General features: G+C 40.5%; 1 protein-coding gene across 5 annotated transcripts in view; it reads left to right on the forward strand.

Annotated features, from left to right (window-relative positions):
- Positions 1–9,386: 9,386 nt before the first annotated feature.
- The window catches only part of ppargc1a (peroxisome proliferator-activated receptor gamma, coactivator 1 alpha), a 269,994-nt gene continuing 258,743 nt past the window's right edge, over positions 9,387–20,637 (forward strand). For 4 of the 5 annotated variants that reach the window (XM_035951672.2, XM_035951675.2, XM_035951673.2 and 1 more), the window contains exon 1: positions 9,387–9,713. In XM_035951672.2, coding sequence (XP_035807565.2) covers positions 9,633–9,713 — 81 coding nt within the window. In that variant the 5' untranslated portion in view covers positions 9,387–9,632. The remainder of the gene's footprint in view (positions 9,714–20,637) is intronic. The other variant, XM_035951674.2, reaches the window with a different exon arrangement.

A 20,637-nucleotide genomic window follows, 5' to 3' on the forward strand; every position in this document is an offset into this window, starting at 1 on the left:
AGAAACAGTTGGAGTGAGGGGGAATGTTAATTACAAATGTTTCGGAACAAGATCAGTGTGAAATCCCTGCTGTGCCGGAGCCTGTTCTGGCTGCACTGCTTTGTGGCAGCGCCTTTCTAATGCGGAAGGTAAAGTTTGCAGTTGGGGGGGAAGCATGAATTCGAAGCACTGCAGCGATCTCAGAAAATAACTTGAATAATATTGTATTTATGCAGTTTTACAATTATAAAAATGTTGCCTGATTAAGTGCAGCATTCAAAAACAACCTTATTATTATTCTTCAAAAACAAAGAGTTGGATGAGCTCTGGCAGGCTTTCTTGGGAAGCTGTCGCATCTCATTCTGTTGGTTTGCAGCTTCATTCAATTCCATGAAGAGTTTGAACTACAGGAAGAAGTGAGAAGAGGTCCTGAGAAACCTTGTGGTCTGGTCCAACCATTTATCACTCTGCTTCCACAGCTGGAGCATACAGCAGTAGTAGCATTTAGCTTCTTAAAGGTGTTCTTGCCTGTGAATAGCTTTTTTTTTTTGTCTTCAGTAGCTCTGGTTGAGTTTTGTTAAATCTCAGAAAGTGACATGACCCTGGAATTTAACTCGGAGGCACAAATTTTAACAGGAACCTGAATTACAAATTGGGGTCTCGGTGTTTCAGGATTTAACTAAATATGCTTTGCAATTTTTTTCACCAATCTCTTTCTGACTCAGCAATTCTGCTTCACTACAGTTTTTCTCAAATTCAGTGAATATCTTAATGCCAAGGCTTTCTTTGTGTAAGTCTTCAATCAAAGATAATGAGTATCAAGACAGTCATTATTAACTTTCTTTGTTACCAGAATTTCTACATACTCCTGTAAAAGGGGGTGTTTGACACGTCATGTGACTATTGTTCAGCCAATGGTGTGCCCCCTACTTCACTCAAGAACAGGTTGTTACAATGGACAGCTATGAATGATACAACAATTATAATGATAAACTGCTGTTACTGCAAGTGGTGCAAGAGAGGAACGCTGGTAGAAAACTTAATTGTGTAAGTTGATGTATTTATGCAGGCTTTCTCAATGCAGCAGCTTATTATTAACATGACAGCTGCACATTTGAGCTCCTAAACTTTATTTTAACATGTTCCTGTGGTGCATTTAGGTCTAACAATGCCCCATAATGAAGGATACCTCGAAATCAGTGTAGTTTTGATCTCAATCAAAGTCAAATTACTGTCATTGATTGAATATTCTCTGTGATACGCGCCAATAGATTAATATTTTGGAAAGGGGGCAGTGGGAGTGAGAAGTGTTGTAAATCTGGCACATGCAAATATATTTAAAAATGTTAACTGGCTAAATCTATCTTTTAAACAGCAGAAGTACAGTTGTGATTAGTTTCTCTTCCCGTTTCAGTGCATTTAAGAGTCTTCTAAGTTCCAAGATAGGTTACTCAGGCAACAGCTAATTATTATTTTCATTATTGATAAATTCAGTAAATTGAGGCATGCGTGAAGTCTGACAAAATTTCTCAAGTGATGCAACTTCAGTCAACATCTGGCGGAGTTGAAGGCTACAAATCTGACAAAGAAAAGCCTAAATCTCAGACTGAACTCTCAGTGTTCACGTTGCATTGTGGGTAATGCAGGCGCCTCACATTCTTGCTTGAGAACTGATTACTCAAGCAATCTATTATCGCAATGATTGTCTGGGTACAATGACAAATGCAGTTCCCATGCATTTCGCTCTCATAGCTCTGCTACATCAGCTTTTAAAAAGCAATTTATTTAACTGCTTCTAATCCAAATTTCTTTTTTTTCTGCAGGTGCACAGTAGACTCTATTATCATAACCATGCTTTCCTCTGTTCTGCATCTCAACTTTACATCAATTGTAAGGGAATATACATAACATTGAACTAAGGATAGAGGCAGAAATGAACCAGTAAGCATTTTCACAATCTCCGTAGTGTCTGGATGTAGGCAGGCAGAGATACTAGACCTGCTAAGGGAGTTTTAAATTAAGCCTGCAGATTGTGTAATATGCTAAGTCAGGAAATTAGCATGCGAGCTTCAATATTTTTTGGACTGTTGGGAGACGAGTTTTTAAGTGGATGGCCTTTTGCTTGGGAACATACACAGAACCACAAAATGGTGCCAGAGAGATTAGTCTCTCTCCGAAGTGAAGCCAATAGAAAACCCATTAGTTTGAGCTGATCTGGAAATTATATGGAATTGATCCTGAGGTAAGAACAGTTTTTCATGCTCAATACTTCCCATTGATTCATGCTGCCATAATTACAAATGAAAATCACTATGTCTCCAAGTTGTATTTTGTTAGTGTCACGTGAGAGTGTCCGGTCTTACTTCTTGTGCTTAATCACGTCTGTCTGCCGCTGCATGTTCATACATACGAATCCTTGGCCGGGTATTATTAATTTGGACACAATTGGAATGAGGTTTTTCGGTTTACCTTTTGTTTAGCCATTAAATGCTGTGAAGTTATTCGAGGTCAAGGGCGGGCAGAGCTGAGCCACACAAAAATATACTGTATGTGTTACCCCACAGCTGGTACATATCCATACCTACACTCTGTGCTGATGTTAGGGGACATTTTATGTGGCTTTTTGACAGTAACTCACCAAAAGTAGCAAACACAAACAAATACCAGACAGGTATTGTTCAGTGTGTTTCCAAACAGTGTGAATCACCAGCTCGCTACAGCTCAATCTCCCACCACCCACAGAGTCCTGGATGGTGCCTCATCATCATTTGAGACCGTGGGTAGGGAAGTTTATTGCAGAACACCTCAGCGTTTCAGGAAATCCATCCACCCACCCAGTCCTCCTCCCATCCCATGCCGGTCCTTACCCCACCAGCACCAAGACAGGTGTCTTATCTCCATCGCGCAGCACAAGCACAGCCAATCTTCCAGGAAGATGGCGACTGGAATGTGACAAATCCATCTGTCCTGGTTTGAATTTGTATGCTAATTTGAAGTAATAGCCCCTCTGGTGACAGTGCAAGGGAACAATTCAATCATGCCATCTATGACAGTTGCTTTCCAGCCTCCTCTGTGATATGGGAGTATATGCACGTACCGCCGGGTTAGACTTGATAGATTGGTTATGTAGGGGAGACGTGGCATGTAGACTGCATGTTTAAAATGGGCTGCCAGTTTGAAATGAATCACGCAACTACTGAAGGCACCTGTGCAGAAATGTGCAGCCACTACCTGTGGGCAGGAGGGGAAACAATATTTGATCTGACCCAATTTATTTCGCCCCACAACGCTGCTGTATTGGTAGCTGTCCTGACCCTTCACCCAATTTCACTGCCGCAGCCTTCATGAGATATGTGCGAATGATAGAAGTACCCCCACATAAGATCACACTAACACAATTGTTACATTGTCACACTGAATTATCTCAAGCTGTTGATTTGATTCAGTGAAAAGTTTTCATGTGTCACTGGGCAGAAGAAGGAAACAAGTTGGAGAAAGAACACAGATACAGAACGCAAGTATAGGAACAAGCTGAGCTGTGCTGTGTATTCAGAGAGAAGCCGGATACAATTTGCGATTTCTCTTGTGCCGAGGCAGTCCCCGGCACCGTGCAAATGTATAGCGCTCCATAATCTTTAAATTAATCTACAGCAACGGACAGATTATGGTTGATGGTGACAGATAAGGCTAAAGAACAAGCCACTCTTCATTTTGCTTGCATCATTCTTTTTCTTTACCTACAGATCAGGGCCTGTAGGCTTTCAAGGTACTGTGTTGGTTTACCGCATTTTACCCCCTGATCATGCATATAATTTCTATATAAAGCATAATAATCACTATAATTGTCACTGAAAGATCAAAATCTTGCTAAATAAATGTTCTGGCTACTCAAATGCACAGGGACGTAATGTATTTTATCATGATTTATTGCTAGTAAGCCCCATGAGAGTGAGCTAGATGAAATGTGTAGACTGGGTCACTATAGCAAACATCCTCTGTCTTTCTTACACTAACTGCTGCACTGAATTCTTGACAACTTCTGCAGGAAAAGAGAGTATACAGCACTGTGCCAATTGACCACACTTCAAACGGGTGCAGATCATGCGTGGCAAACACATCTGATCAAACAAGGAAGCCAGCAAAGAAAAAAAAACAAAAAACTGATGCACAAAAGGCACGTCTAACTGCACAGGTCTCATGTCATGATAAATAGTGTGCTAAAAGACAGCTCTCCAAATGAGCCCTGTTAGCAGCGCTCCTTTCCTTGTTCCGTTTGCAGAAAATGAAGGATTTTCTGTGCTCAGCATGGCTGCACGCACAAATTCTGTAGTACAACGCTGGTTTTGTTCTGAGGGGAAAAATGTTTGCTTCAATGCTTTACAATTATTCTGATGGTTGACATGCAATACTTAAACTAGTGGTTTTTGTCAAAAACTGTATGAGGATAATTTGGCTTTGTTTTGGCAGTTTTTTCATTTTAGTCCATCCAAACTTGCATGTCAGTCTGTACGCCTGGTAAAACATTAAAATGCAATCAAAAACTACTTTTTTGAAGGTTGAAATGTTGTAAAAAACACAACATAATGTATTTTTTTAACTCATCTGTAAAAAACTGTATTGGATTTTCATATTTAAATATTTAAATTGATCAGCCTGCACTAATCTCAGCCATGCATGAACCACATCATTGCAAATGAAGTATCTATAATGTAATGGTTTTGTAGTTTTACGTACAAGGACTCTCACTGGCCCCTCATTGCACACTGTAGATGTACTCTATAGGTCTATGGAGACTCATTGTAAAAGATGAAGACTTGTGATCCGACCCGGAAGGATTTGCATAGCTGCATAAGACTATTTTCAAGTGCAAGGAAGTGTAATGAAATTACAGCATAAAGGTGATTTTATGCCAAAACTTAGTCAGACAGTATAAATTGAGTGAGTTAATAAATCTTGAGGTGTGCTGTATGAAGCTTTTTACAACTAGCCCTGCTAAACTTGCTCTCAGCTTTCCATTAAACATGTTCATTTTGTATTTTTCAAAAAGTATATCATGTGCAGTTGAAGTCTTGATTAAAATACTGGCCAATATTTCCCACGAAATGAGAATTAGTTTAACCGATCGTCAGTTTTTAATGTATCAGTGACACGTGATTTTGTGAAGAACCAAATTAGCTTCTGGCTACATGTCTGTGTGGTGCGGTGGGCTGTGTTATATTTTGTACCTGTCAAATGATGGAAGAAAGTGCAGCGAGAAGACAATGAGGTACAAATGCTTCGAGGTAATAAGAGTTGTGTTTCCAGAGGTGACAGAAAGCTTTAGCAAGAACTACAGGCCTTAAGATTTCAGTAAAGTCACAGCTTACCTGTGCAGTTGTTTTCACTTATTCCAAACGATTAGACCTCTGCCAAGGGTGAAGCTCGGCTGAGCTGCACTGGGAATTATGCGTTGTCAGCAGTCTCTGTGAACAAAAAGTACAAATGATGAAGGTGGAAGTTGCACCACAGTAGCAGGAACAGCAAAACTAACAGGAGAGCGACAGAGATGTCAGTCAGGCACAGTTTCCAGTCCTGAGAAGATACACGGTATAATCAAACACCTGTGTGGGTGCACCATGGGTTTGTGAGACTTTAAATACTCAGTTCAGTATGCAGATCTTCTTTTACAGTTTCAAACTGGTTAGACTGAGAACATTCTGTCTTTAACAAACACATGACAGACAACTTTAGTTACATATTTTGATCAGAATGTGTGGCCCCTGTTTTTTTGCTACAGACTTTTTTGGCATGTCTTTAGTTAAGTCAAATCAAGTCGAAGCTCCAAATTTCTGAAGGTATGCACCCTTCACCAAGACCTGCAGGGATTTAAAGTTGATTCTTTGATACGATAAAATCATTTATAATTTCCCACCTGAGTGTGTTGTGTGTTGCTGTCCATTTGGTTGATCACACATGTTTTTTGTTTGTTTGGTGTGTGTGTGTACAAACGTGATATTCTGAGATTTTAGTCTGCTGGTCTGCCAAAAGCAGAGTTATTATTATTATTCTACTTAAAAGGATAAAATCCAAGAGAAGCCAAGAGTCAGTGGTGCTGAAGTATAAAAAAAAAAGTAAAGTTCTCACCAAAATTTAAGGTTTCAGGCAAGTACTTATGGTAAATCAGCAGCTTGCTGCAAACTGGCCATAAGTTTTCCACAAACCTAACCAAGATTTCTCCCCAGGTTTTCCACAAATCTAATTTCTAAATGAAAATAGGACCTTGCTGCAAATTGGCAGCAACATTGCCAGAGGTTATCTACTTTTAAGGGTTCAATATCTCCTGAAATAAAACTCCCACAGCCATGAAAATTGGTTAGGACACAAAAATTGTTTCCAGCAGGTTCAAATGATTGAATGGCTCCAGCAGAGGGCCTTCAAGATGGAAAAAAACAGCAACATCTTCAACGAGGTTGGTATTGGGGCCACAGCAAAAGTTAAGCATTAATGGCAAAAATGCACTGGGGTCCCAGAAAGTTCCTGTCACTATATATATCTATATTTACTAAAAATACAGTCTTTGGTCAGCTGCTTCAGTCAACAGGTTGCTATGATGGAGAGCAATGAGAAATAAAATGACAAATAAAATAAGATGGTAAAAAAGCGCTGTGACTGGAAATGATGCAAGACAGGAATGCTGGCAGAAAAATGATAAACGTGTGTTAATATATTTATTTTATTGATCAATGCAGCTGCTTATTTCTAATGGACAGCTTAGAGTAGAGAGAGATTAAATTTTAAACTCCATATACTTAAACATGATATTGTGCATTTAGGTCTGAAACTATTCCATAATGCAGGATATCACTTTGATTTGTGGCCAAGTCAAAGTGAAATTAATGCTACTGATTTAATATTCTCTGTAAAAAACACAAGTGGAATAATCAATTTTCTAAACTCTGTTCTATCAGCTGCAGTACCAGCAGTGTAAGTGGACCTGACAACAAATCAGGACCAAACGCAAAAATATAACTAGAAAAGCACTCAGAGAGTTGTTTTTGGGCCCTCTTGTTGGTTTTATTCAGTAGAGGAGAGAAGAAGAGAAGACGACAGGTAAGACCTGCAGTAAATCTCTGATACAGTCCTGTTCATGAGCTTCCCTCTCAACCAGTTGAGCTACTTGGGCACCCTTTTTACATTTGTTGGACGACATACTAAACTATGACGTTTTTTCCACATTTTGGGCCACATACTAAACTATGACATTTTTGTGATATTTTAGATGACATACTTAACTATGACTTCGTGCAAGACTGTAGCTGCATTCATTCAGCAGTTTTAGTAACATACAGTTGAACATGTTTGTTCAACAAATAAAGCATATTCCCTCAGCTGAGATCCATATCACTCATAAGGAATTGATAGGAAACGCTTTGTTTAAAGGCAGACGCTTCCTTCAGCTGATTTAAATCTGAAACTCTCGACATAACCTGCTCCCTATCAGGTTAGCTCTGCAGCATCAGTTACCATGGAGATCTCGTCAGGTAAAAAGACAGCCACCTTAGTGAAACTGAAAACTCTGGCTTTAAGCTCAACATACCTCACTAACCCACTAAAGTTGCTTCGTAGTAAAGGCCTTTGTTCAGTGAAATACTTCTCAGGGCAAACATAAACTGACATGATTGCAACTAATGGCAAACTTGTTACCCAAAGTTTAGTACTCCTTGCAAACTGCTTTGGCGCCCCAGAAAGTTCCCTGAAGTGTATATATGTGAATTTATTCATATTTCCCACTAAAATTATAGTCTTTAGTTGATATTTCACCAACTTTTGAGGCCTCTGACATCAGTATGGCAAACCATGTTCTAGTTTTTTGCTGTGTTGACATGCCACACTGGTGAGAGTTCTACTTTTGGAGATACTAGATGCTTAAAATGGCTTCCCTGGTAAGACGTTCATTTGAGGGTAAAAATACTCAGGTGTGAAAACATATGAAATTCTCAAACTCAGGTAACATATTTACCAGAAGTTAGTTCTATACAGTGAAATGCTACTTAGGGCAACATAAACCAGGATGTTTACAACTAAAGGCTACATACATACATATAATATATACATATATACATAATATATATGTGTATATATACATACATACATACACACATACATAACACACACACATCCACTGCAAAAAAATGCAATGCTTAGTAGACATTTCACCAGCTTTTCAGGCTTCCAACATCTGTTTGGCAAACCATGTTCCAGTTTTTTGCAATGTTGACATCCCAGAATGGTGAGAGTTCTACTTTTGGAGATAATAGATGCTCAAAATAGATTCCCAAAAAAGATGTTTATTTGAGGAAGAAAATACAAAAAAAAAGTTCCAGATGTTCTTTCTCAAAATTCTGCCAACACATTTGGCAGAAGTTAGTTTAAGGCCCCAAATAATAAATAAGCAAACTTAAAATGCTACTGAATCCATAGCTTTTGAACTATTTCAGGCAAATAAAAACTGACATTTGCTACTAATGGTAAACTTGTTAGCAGAACTTTAGCACTACTTGCTAACTCCATTGGAGCCCCAGAAAGTTCCTTCAAGTACATATACATATATTCCCACTAAACTGCAGCTGAAGCAGGTGAATTTAATTAGCCTCATTTAGCTCACGAGGACTGAAACAGGTGTTGAAGGACAACAGATATGTAACAACATCTAACAACAGTCTTTACAACATCCAGACAATACCATGTAGAGTGACAAACTATTTTGGGCAAATATAAATTGACATATTTGCAACTAATGGTAAACTAATTAGCAGAAGTTTAGCACTACTCGCAAGCTCCATTGGGCCCCAGAAAGTTCTTCTAAGTGTATATTTATGTGGATATATCCATATTTTCCACTAAAAATGCAATGCTTAGTTGACATTTCACCAACTTTTGAGGCTTCCGACATCTGAATGGCAAACATGTTCCAGTTTTTTGCGATGTTGACAGGCCAGAATGGTCGGAGTTCTACTTTTGGAAATGCTAGATGCTCAAAATGGCTTCCTGAATTAGATGTTTATTTGAGGGTGAAAATACAAATAAACAAATAAAATCTTAAAATACTTCACATAAGTTAGTTTTGAATTCCAAATAACAAATACGTTAAGTCTGACATGTCATATAATCAACTGAATCCATAGCATTTGACCTGTTCAGCGTAACACAGGTGAGCTGAGAAATGCTAATGACTTCCGGAGCTAAAGCAGGTGAATTTAATTAGCCTCATTTCGCTCACGAGGATCGACGCAGGTGTTGAATTAGGACAGACAGCTCCCCCTCACACCTGAATATATTGTTCTCTTTGACCCTTACCTTGTCCGCGGACCCCACTTTGAGAAGCGAACGCTGTATTTTTTTGGGAGGGGGGAAGAGAGGACGGCCACGTGACCGGGGAGGCAGCAGCCAGAACCGCCGCCGCTGTTCGTTTGATAGCTTCAACGGCGCCGGACGGACGGAGACGCGAGCGGGGCGGAGAGAGAGACGGAAGACGGGAAGGAGAGACGGAAAGAAAGACACGGAGGAAAGGAAGGAAGGAAGGAAGACAGAGACACTCGACGTGGGAACAAAAGACCGAACCTCCGTCTGCGAACACTCCCGCCGACTCCTCCACCAGACACGGCTGGCGCACCATGGACGGTTATGGCAGGACCGAAGATGAGCTGTTCTCCTCCTGCCTCCTGAACCTCACCTGGGAGACTTGCTACGAGCAGGTAGGACACGACACACTTCATAAAATTAACACGGAAAATCACCCCCCAACTGCCAATTTTTGAGGGTTTCAGTGATAAAACAAGTTCTCAGGTGTGTTTCAAGTGACTTCACAAACTTATAAATATGTACTTGAGGGCTCCTGTCATTTGAAATCAACGATAAATAGCAAACACAGTGAGTCATCTTAATCAATAAATCTGAGGTAAACACAAACTTTGCATTCCTTTGAAGTAACTAAAAGCAGAGAAGTGTTACGTCCATCCACATAGAGATTGTATCTCTGGGTTGCCAGGTAAGAAGCTGAAAATCTGTTTTGTTTTTTGTTTTTGTTTTTTTTGCTGGTGATGCCAAACACTTTGATCCTGCAGGCCTCTCACAACAGCAGCACTGGGTGTCTGTTTGGAGATAATTACCTAATTCCTCTCTCTACTTCCAGCTTAATCAGTTCTGCCTTTAAAATACACTTATGGTTGCCGTATGAAATCCCTCTTAATTCTCACATTCTAATTTGTGTGCGGCTAAAGTCATCTCGCCACAAGAATGCCAATGAAATCGCTCTGTGTGAATGCTAAGAGGGCTCCCAGCTATTTAGCAATTTATGCTCAATGATTGATGCCAAAATGTTTGTACAGTGATTTTTATGGTAATTTACTTGAATGCCACCATGAGAGCTCAGGATATATATAGAGGATATTTATTTCTCTGTTATCAGCATCCAGGTTCGCAATACAGCGGAGGAGGACATTTAAACAATCAATCTCCTGTGGTTTAGTGGGCTACCATTTTGAATTACAAGTAATCACAAATTAAAGAGGATTAGGCTCTTTAAAGCTGCTGATTGGCTGCGCTGAGAGTCGTATTGTAACAGTTATTCAGTCGCAGGAAACAAAAGGCACCCAACACATGACTCAGAATTGCAAAGTCACTGTAATTGGTGATTTAAAAAAAAAAAAAGCCCAACAGTTTCTGCTGCAAAGTGTATCAGCCCAAACTTTACTCAAGTCCACAATGAAGCTTTTTCACTGCATTTGCATCCTTCTTTTGGGTTCAACTTGTACACAGAAGGTTTTAAAATATATTCATCTTGAAGTTAATGCAACTTTTAATGTTTTGGTTCAAGATTTGAGCCTTGTTTCATATAATTCTGGTCTCTAGAACCAATTAGTCTGTTAATTGATGAACTAATCCTCAGTAATTAACAATGGGGCATTGTGGCTTCTCAAATGTGACTATTTGCTGCTTTTCCTATTTTTATATTACTGTAAATCTTTCAGTAAAAGTACTTCACCAGAGTCGTGTTTTCCCTAAATAGTGAAACCTTCCAAAAATAAAGAACGCAAGTTTTTCATGTTCTGGTTCCAGATTTGGGCTTATTTTAGTCAGTGAATTGATGAAGTAATCGACAGAATTTTAACATGGGGGCACTCTGGTTTATTCAAAAGTGAGAATTTGCTGCTTTTCTTATTTGCATGTAGCTGTAAATTGAGCATTTTTCATTAAAAGTATTTCACCATAGTCTTGTTTTCCCTACATAGTCAAACATTTCTGTGAAAACATACATTTGAGCCCTGAGGACCCGCAATGGAGAAATAGAGGGGGAAGTAGAGAAAACATACACTTAAAATCATAATTGATTAGTTTCTCGCAGCCTTGTGTTTGTATGAGTAGTTTTGAAAATGTTTGAAGTTTTCAGTTGGGTTCAGTCGGTGCACTTATGCCTAAAAAATCCTCCAAAAAGGAAACCTCTCTGGAAGCAGGTCATGTGCTCGGCCAGCATGTTGTTAGCCATGCACATATCCTCTCTCGCCCTCCTCGAGTCCTACGGCGGGTGGGTAAATAAATAAATAAATAAGGAAGCAAAGGGAAATGTTGACACAGCCTGTCCTTGTGGCCAGATTATCCACTCATGCTTGAGCGCCGGAGTAAAGGCCCTGCATTATTCAGACTAAGACACAGAGACGAGGGGGAAAAAACAGTGGAAATGCTGCGGGAGCGTGTGCACACGAGTGTTTACGTGTGCGCTGTTAAGACATGGCTGAAGATGCAGTCAAATGAACTTATTGCCTCTCACTCGCTTTCTTCTTCCGCCCTCATCGGGCTTGTTGAAGGGCTGCTATCCGTGGTGCTGAAAGTTTCATCACACATTTTGTGCATGTCTTTTCAGAGTTCTAGGCTTCACTCCCTGCCCGACGCCTCCGTCGCTCTTCAAAAGCAATGAATTCAGTTTGTCTCGACCCCCCCCCCCCCCCCCCCCCCCCCCACCCACCCAAAAAAAAAAGCCGGCACTTGGCCATCCGGCTCAAAAAGGGTGAAGTCTATCATTCAAGAAAAAGAAAAAGCTGCAGGTAACACAGTGTGCTCTCAGAAGCAGTTAGAACTAATGCGTTTCTTTTTTTTTTTATGTGTCTGCTTCTGCCTACAGCATGTTTCATCACAGCAAGGCTCAAGTTACATTACTACTCACTCAGTGGCTTGGTTAAATGAAAGCTCCTTTGTGTGCACTCTTATGTACAGTATTTGATCCATGTGAGTCACGTCTTCATCTGTGTAATGAGTCAGTAGCCTGAACGGCTTTCGTGAAGGCACACTTTATAGCAAGAAAAGGATAAAAACATTTAAATATGGTTGCTTTTTTTGGGGGGGCTGCACGGTGGCGTAGTGGTTAGCACTTTCTCCTTGCAGCTAGAAGATCCTCGGTTTGCGTCCCGGCCTTCCCGGGATCTTTCTGCATGGAGTTTGCATGTTTTCCCTGTGCATGCATGGTTTCTCTCCAAAAACATGCTGAGGGTAATTGATTATTCTGAATTGCCTGTAGGTGTGACTGCGAGTGTGATTGTTTGTCTGTATATGTTGCCGTGCGACAGACTGGTGACCTGTCCAGGTGTCCCCTGCCTTCGCTCCAAGTCAGCTGGGATAGACTCCAGCAACCCTAATGAGGATTGAGCGGTGTATAGAGGATGGATGGATGGATGTTATTTTTGGGAGTTTGAGAGTTTACAGACACAGCAGAAAGGGAGAATAATGTACTCCAACTTCATTGGCAGGAGGAGAAAATAAGAATTTTATGTTTGTAGTGTTCACAGGGATGTTAAAAGACTTTGTTGGAAGTTTGTTCTCTTTGTCACCTCCCTCCCAACTGTCTTGCTTCAGGATGCCTGAGCGATTCTTGGGTTTGAGTTCTCATTTAGAGCTGAAATTAACAGTCAATCCATTAGTCAGTGGAAAAAAAGGCAAGATTTCCAGTGTCTCTATTGTGAAGACTTGCTAGTTTTCTCTGTTTACTGTCATTATACACTGAACATTATTGGGTTCACCTTGATTGGAATTGTTAAAAAGTGTCTGCTGTTTTATAGATCAGACAAATAATTAGCAATGAAAATAAGTGTTAGTTGCAGACAGGGGAGCAGTGGATTGGAAAATCGGCTTCGTATACGACTGCCATCACTGTCAGCTGCTTTTAACGTTCCCCATTCATATGAACACTTTGTGTCTTGTCACTGCAACTCTGCATTGGGATCTAGGAGGAATGTTTGAAGTGCTGTTTGTTTGTCTTTGAGCAGAATTATGCAAAAACTACCAAGCTGAATTTCATGTTGGAGAGGTGGAACATGAAAACAGGAGGAGCATATTAGATTTGGGTGCAGATCTCAGTCACTTTATGTAAACTTAGGAGACGCCACTGGCCTCAGAAGAGTTACTGTTTCACTTGTGACTGTCACTAGTTAGTTGGGGTACTTATACTTGTCCAGGGAACCTCAATGCATTTTGTTTATTGGTGTTGGGACTTCATTGTGTGTCTAATTTTATCACTATTGATATTAAGTATTGGTAATCAAGAAGATCGATAGCAGATTTGGATATATTAGAAGTCATATGCATTTGCAGGAAAATAAATGAAAAGGTTTTGTGTCAAAATTGAGATGACAAGTTTTCTACTTGGAGGCTGTGTGGTTTTGAAATGCTATCAGGATAAATATAGTTTAAAATAATAACAAAAATCATACAGATAATGTAAAAAAAATGCTGAATATCGATCCAATAATTGATCAACCTGAAAATCAGTTAACATCTCAGTCTAGCAGTGTTTGTTTCAACAGTTTACAGTGAATCCTCCCATTAAAACACAAGTAAAAATCTTGCAATTAAAACATTTTTTCTAAATCAAAAGTGCATATATATATAGCAAGAAAATATCCTTAAGTGACAAAATTTAAGTATTCACTAAATTAAAATAGGGAATTAACATGTACGTAGTACTTATGTATGTATGTGTATATATATATATATATATATATATATATATATATATAAAAAAAAAAATATTTAATATTATTTATCAACTATAATGTGTAATGCCTTAAAATTTCAATTAAATGTGGTGCTTCAACAAATATATTCTGTCTGTTAGACAGAGATGCCTTGTTTCTGACAAATGCAAGATGGCACTAACAGCCGCAAAATGGTTAAAATCAGGGAAGTACCTTAAAAAGCCTTATTACTCGTTCTAGATTCCAGGAACTCACTTACTGTTTGTCATGGTTTCAGTCCATGATCTGCTCCTTGTACCTAAAAGTACTCCCACCTCTTACAACTACCCCCAGAGGAGTATATCTAATTTCCACGTTGGCACATCTCCTTTTTTTTTGCCTTTTAATCAACAAGTGTGTGCCTGCTGAGCACCTTGCTTTTGATAGCAACCCACAGATGCAGGGCCTGTCAGCAGTGTAATGAGAAGCGCGTTGTTCCCTTGCAACATATTGCCAAGATATGGATGGATAATTATCTAATCAAGACTTTGTGAAAGTGCCGCCACTTACTCACTGCTGACCTGCTAACCGTCTGCCAGAGTTTTTGCTGCAAGATGTTTACATACTATAAATTAATCACGTAGGTATATTTTGGTGCTTGTTATGGAGCTTTCTATTGTTTGAATGTTTACATGGGTGCAGATAAGCAGCTTTTTGTAATATGTACACAGACAAAACATGGACAGGAATAGAAATGTATGTTGAAAATAAAGATTTAGGTTTCGAATTGAGTGATTTTTTTTTTTTTTTGATGGATTGTTGTTGCTTAGCAGGGCTGAACGGTGGAGTTTTTTAACTGCAGCTCCACTGCAACACGATATTATATGCTGACACTGTAATGCCCAAGTGAGATCTGTGTCTTCATGGTCATTTCTAAAGATTTGACAGCGCACAAAGTGGAGAAGACACACCAAAGCAGGTTTAGTGGCCACTTATTAAGCATAAATCTCCCCTCAGCACTCTTGATTTCAATTCCAAAGGGAACTGTGAACCACCAGAGGGAGCAACAAGCTTTGATTCCTCATGGAACTCTAAAATCTGTCATGCAGAATATCTAATGATTTGCAGGACCCAAAGCCGTTTATTTTTTTTCTCTACCATTGCTGAATACTTATTGTTTATTGGTTAGTTGAGGAGGGAAAAAACTTTAGTTTGATGCTCTTTGTTGTAGTTTTTAGTCTCTGTGAGGCGCTTGTTTCACAGCTAAATTAATGCAATCACAATATTAGTTTGCTGAGATATTAATCTTGTTTTGTAGCCTTCTTCGCGCCGTGCTGTCTGAATCAACGTCTTAGCAGGGGGAGCGCCGGCACACCACACTACATTCTTTGATTATGTGTGGGAAAATGTCTTCCTCACCATTGACAATCTGTTGATACCTTGCAAAATCTGAGATGAAAGGAAATACAGCTTAGACTGTGAAAAATCCTTGCCTTCTCACCGGGAGGTAAAAGTACTCTCACAAACATTGAATTGTACATCTGAAGTGTTATCAATTCCACCTGAAACGGAGGGCCCCGGTGGCAGAGCTGAACCCCTGTGCTTTTGATCGCACCAGCAGCACCTGTAAACAAGTATTTTCCCATCTTCCCTCTCTGTCTGTCTCTCCATTTCCCTCCCTTTCTCTTCTCCCGCTCCCCCACCAAGGTGTCTGGAGGGGGAGGTTCCTTTGATTATCTCTGCTGCCGATTAATTGCTTTTCTTAACCTCTGCACAGACGTGCTCCTACACCGCCCCAGAGCCTGCTGCACGCGCTCAGATGGACCCCTGCCAGGAGGGGGAAAAAAAACAAACCACGCCACGCTTCTACCTCCCCACCTTCTCCCAATTACTGACCTTCATCCTTTCATTTCGCCTCGGGTGTTATCGCCGGCATTATCAGTGTATTTACTTTGTTTGTTTAGCTAGTTACTTGGCGCACTGCAGCATTTCTCTGCAAGATTTTTTTTTTAAGGCGAACTGAGGTGTATTAATTTTTTGGGAAGAGTTACAGCAGCGGATGAGATGAGTTTGTGTTGTCAGGTAAATGCATTGTGTGTCATAAAGTGTCTCTGGGTCACCAAGTGAGGTGAGTTTTATGCAGGAATATTATCTTTTTTTTTTTTTTTTTTGAACTGTCCTTATTCCATGATTAAATAGATCTTGGCCTTGAGATGTGCTGGCCAAGCATTTTCAGTCACTTTTTTTACTCCCCCAACACTGAGTGCTCTTTTCCATCTCACTTTGCCTTTGAGACAAGCATGTGCATCACGTTTCGGAAAAGGTCCCACCCCCTGCCTCCAAACACTGTCATATAGCCATGAACTGTCTTCTTCAGACCTTGGCCTGTTCTTTTTCTTTTAGGATGTCCTGAAAGCATGTCCAGGAGCCATCTAAATGATTTATGTGCTCCATCTCACATGCAGACCACCTACACTACCTTTCTACTTTGGACAACACTGGACACCACTGTGTGCTAAAATGTACAACTTAATATTTGCTTGCCACAGGAGTAAAGAAAAGTTTTAGTCAAATGTTTTTTTTTCTGCTGTTGAGACTTTTAGCGCTGACTGACAGTTCAAAATTTAAACATGAAAGTTTCTGTTCCAGCCTTGAGATGTTGGCAGAAAAGTGTTGGAATATAACCTTTCTAGTCTCTGGCAGGAGTTTTATAATCCATAACTCTGACTTTTTGGTCTTGGTTTCCCTCCAGTTCATCTTTTTTTATCTCAATAAGTGAATCCAGATAAACTTACAAGTTTTGCATGACTGTTTATGACATTACTGTAAGTGGCTTCAGGGAATTTTTTTTATTTATTTTTTTTATGCGAGTGTCGCCTAATTGGTTCAGGTGTTGGATACAGAGAGCACTGTGGGACTCCAGTGGAAGACGAGACGACCTACACACGCACTCTCAGATGCACAAATGCAAAATCTGCATGTGAGGCGTTAACAGACACATAATGTGCACACTGACGCACTCATTCACTCACTAACAGGCTAGACTCCCTGGACTGTATGGTACAGTGGTGTTGCAGATTTTTTTCCTTTCCCATCAGCAGAAAGCTGGGATGAGCTGAGCTAATTGAGCTGGGAGGCCCGGCGGGGGAACGAGGCCCCTTCTCACACTGGCTCGTCACTTCCTTTCTTTATCCATCCACTGCTGTGTCTTTAGTCCCATATCTCCAAACCACTCTGCGCTGCACAAAAGCCTCGACTTTAATGTATGACTCAGTGTTTCATTAACGCCATATGGATATGAAGTGAGTTAAAGGATGGGTTAAAAGCATTACAGATTCCATTTTTTTCACGGTAAGTGATAGCAGTGCTGTGTTGGGTATGTGGATGTTTATTTCACATACGTGTCCAGTCTGGCAGGTAATTGTTTTCTGAGCGCAGTGCTACACCTTACGCTACACACACCACGAGCTAAAATGAACAAACTGCATTGTCTGTATCACAGCAGACTAGCTGACAACAAAAGCAGATTACCTGTTCTATTTGAGGGATATTAAGACATTACATGCCATTCGATGGGCCCTGGGAGGCCCGTCATAAAAGCCACAGCAAGCTGTTGAGACAGAGACTCGGAGTTGTTTCCATTCTTTAGCCGCACTTGGGGACTGATTATGGTCAGGCAAACGGCCTCTACCTGGAAAGTCACTTTCACTTTCTCGTCCACCATTTGTTAGTATGGCTAATGTCTCATTAAGTCTCACAGAGGGGAAATGATGTGCTCTTTGGGTGAAGGTTAGGCTCTCAGCTTATCATGAGACAAAAGAGAGACTGATTATCACAGCACAGGCGTGCTTTAGCCTGTGTCTTTCACAACAAGTCCTATTTGTGTTACTGCTCGAGCTGCTTCATTACCCATAATCTATTAGCCCTCCCTCCACCTCCCCCAAGTAAAAGTTAAAACATTTGGGCTAAATGATGAATGCTTGATCACTTTTGCATGGTGTTCTATGGAAAGGAGTGGACAGAAAGGGGGTGGGGGGTAAATTTTACACTATCAAGGAGATAATTACAAAGCAATCATAAGCTGTTTCCGGTAAAGTGGTAAACAAGCCAAGGGCTTGTGCTCTTTTCCCAAGAATAATTAAAAGTCGCTTTGCATTCTATGCATCAGTGTCCTTTCCTCCACTCAGTGGCCACCTCTTGGCATAATAAAGCTGGCTGAGTCTTACCATAGGGGAGGGGTCCTTTACTCAAAAGTGATTTGGCATTTTCTGGACCTTTTCCTGTCGTGTGTCTCCTCATAAATCTGCTGTAGAAGACTCGTAGCTTTGAATATGTAGTTTGCACTTCTCTGCCTTTCCCTGTCCTTAATTTTTTAATCATTTTTTTTCCTGGGGCCAACAGGCACTTCTGAACAGCTGTGAATTGCTGTGTCACACAGTGGGAAGGTTTCCAGATATGGACTACTACTCCTCCATGGCTTTGCCTTTAATGCCTCAGTAACGAGTTCATTCATTGATTGGTCTAGACTTAAGAGCATGGCGACTTGCTGGCGGAGGTGTGTAGGAATATTAGATGAGAAGCCCATCCATTTGGCAGAATTCTCAACCATAAAAATTCCAATCAACTTTTTCTCAGAGTGACATTAAAAGAGGATATTTATATGCAACCTGCACTGTAGCCACAACTCAATACTTAAATTCAGTGCAAATTAGCTCATTTACTGTGAATAGTATTTCCATTTTGTGGATTTCAGCAATCAAAAAGTCTTTTTCACTAACTTAAATCCTATATAAGTGGTTATACTATATAAAAAAAACTAATCCTATATACAGTAAGTGCTTTCAGCAAGTACTTTGTTATGACATCTTGCCTCAGTCTGCCTGTTCAATCCTTTTAACACAGTCCAAGACTATCAGACGAGAGCAAACACTAAGGCCAGCTTCCTTTGCATGTTATCAAATTCCTCTCCGTTTCCTAGCCCTGTCTATAACTTAAGGTGCCTGCAGGCTGTGTCACATCTCAACGTTGACATGCAGTCGTTACTCCACTTCTAACAACGCTAGAATCAGTCAATTATCCATGGAATCGATCAACATAACCCCACTGCCACTCATTTAAAGGAGCCAATCAATCTGCATGGGCCTTTTTTCTGTTTTCCCTGTCGTGTTTCGAGCATTTGTGTGCGTGTCTGCGTATGTGTTCGGCGCTGTGGGTTGGCCCATGATGGATCTACTCGAGTGACAGCTCGTCTACTGATTTATGGTTGTTTATCACCGGAGTAAGACTGGAGTTGACCTCTCATCTAGGCTGCCGCCACTTCCCATGATGCCTGTAAAACTGTACACTGAGTTGCTTGACAACACCTTGCTGGACAGAAATCATGTCGCCCAGAGAGCAGACATTTGTGTGTTTTTAAGCACCTGAACTTTTAAGTGTTTGTCCTCAAAAGCTCTTAATTTTTGCACACTTGCACCGTAAGCTCCGGCTGCACTCACCAACTCCTCTGTGACTTCATTACTAAATGAAACAACCCGTAATTCCACATCCCCATCATGGATAAATGCTGCAGCGGCAGTCTGCGATGCACTGAGGGTGGGGTTGGGAGGGGGACACGGCGTCCTCCATACCTGATGACATGCGAGGTTTATCACGTTGAGCAGAGACATGGTCACCTTACCCCGGGCCTCATTGTGACAGCCAGCAAGTCACTTGAGAGCACCATTGGAAATCAATATTCCCCCACTCTTTAATTGTTAGAAAAAAATCTTCCCTGTTTACAGCATCACATCATCAGTCAGGACAACTTGACTTTCATTTATTTTTGCCTTTTCCTGCATTCCTTCTGTCTCTTCCTCGCTCTCTAACACTTTCTCCTCTGTGGGTTGTGCTGGCTGGCGGTTTGTTTGGTGAATTACGTAACAGGGACTGGCTGGATCTTATTTTTGGGGGGGGACCTACTTGATATGTATACAGAAGCTTTCCTGGTTAACTTCAGTGCGATTCAGGCATTTGTGTGTCTTATCTCAGTGAATGTTTGCCTCAGTGTGAGCACTTCCACTATTGTCTTGAACTAACAGAGGACATGTGCTCGCTTCTGTCCTCTGTTGACTTCCAGACGCAACTGCCTCACTATGCTTGTGTGCTGATTCCAATCAGACTCACTTTAGATCACACTTTTACCAGTGATTCCCAGCTCGTGCGTTATGACTCTTTATAGCCAAGTAATGCTGACCTCACACCCTTTATCGCAGGTTATATTTTGTCTGAAATCTGTGAGCAGTTTAGAAGTAGTGCAGTGCAGCAAAGAATTTCACTCTATATTTGTTCTTGAACACACTGCTGAGTGGACTTGACCCCTGTCGCTCTTCCTCACGGCACTGATAACATTTTGACAAACTATACAGAGTTCACCACAAAATGGAAGGCCTCAAATTATTTCCAGTAGCAAAGCACTTCAAACTAAACTCTGTCTTGTTTTTTCACAGCTGAGTCATACTTTAAAAATAATGAAGAATTGACATCTTCAGGCTGGGTTAGTCACTTGTAAGAGTCCTGCTGTGGCATCTTCCTTTCTCTTTTAGTCAAAGTATCTGTGCAAGGATTTAATATATTTCTTTTCTTTTTGTTCAAACATGTCAGCATGGATGCATGATATCACCATGATGAGCATCAGCTG

This window comes from Amphiprion ocellaris, chromosome 23 (assembly GCF_022539595.1).
Source record: "Amphiprion ocellaris isolate individual 3 ecotype Okinawa chromosome 23, ASM2253959v1, whole genome shotgun sequence".
Classification (NCBI taxonomy): Eukaryota; Metazoa; Chordata; class Actinopteri; family Pomacentridae; genus Amphiprion; species Amphiprion ocellaris.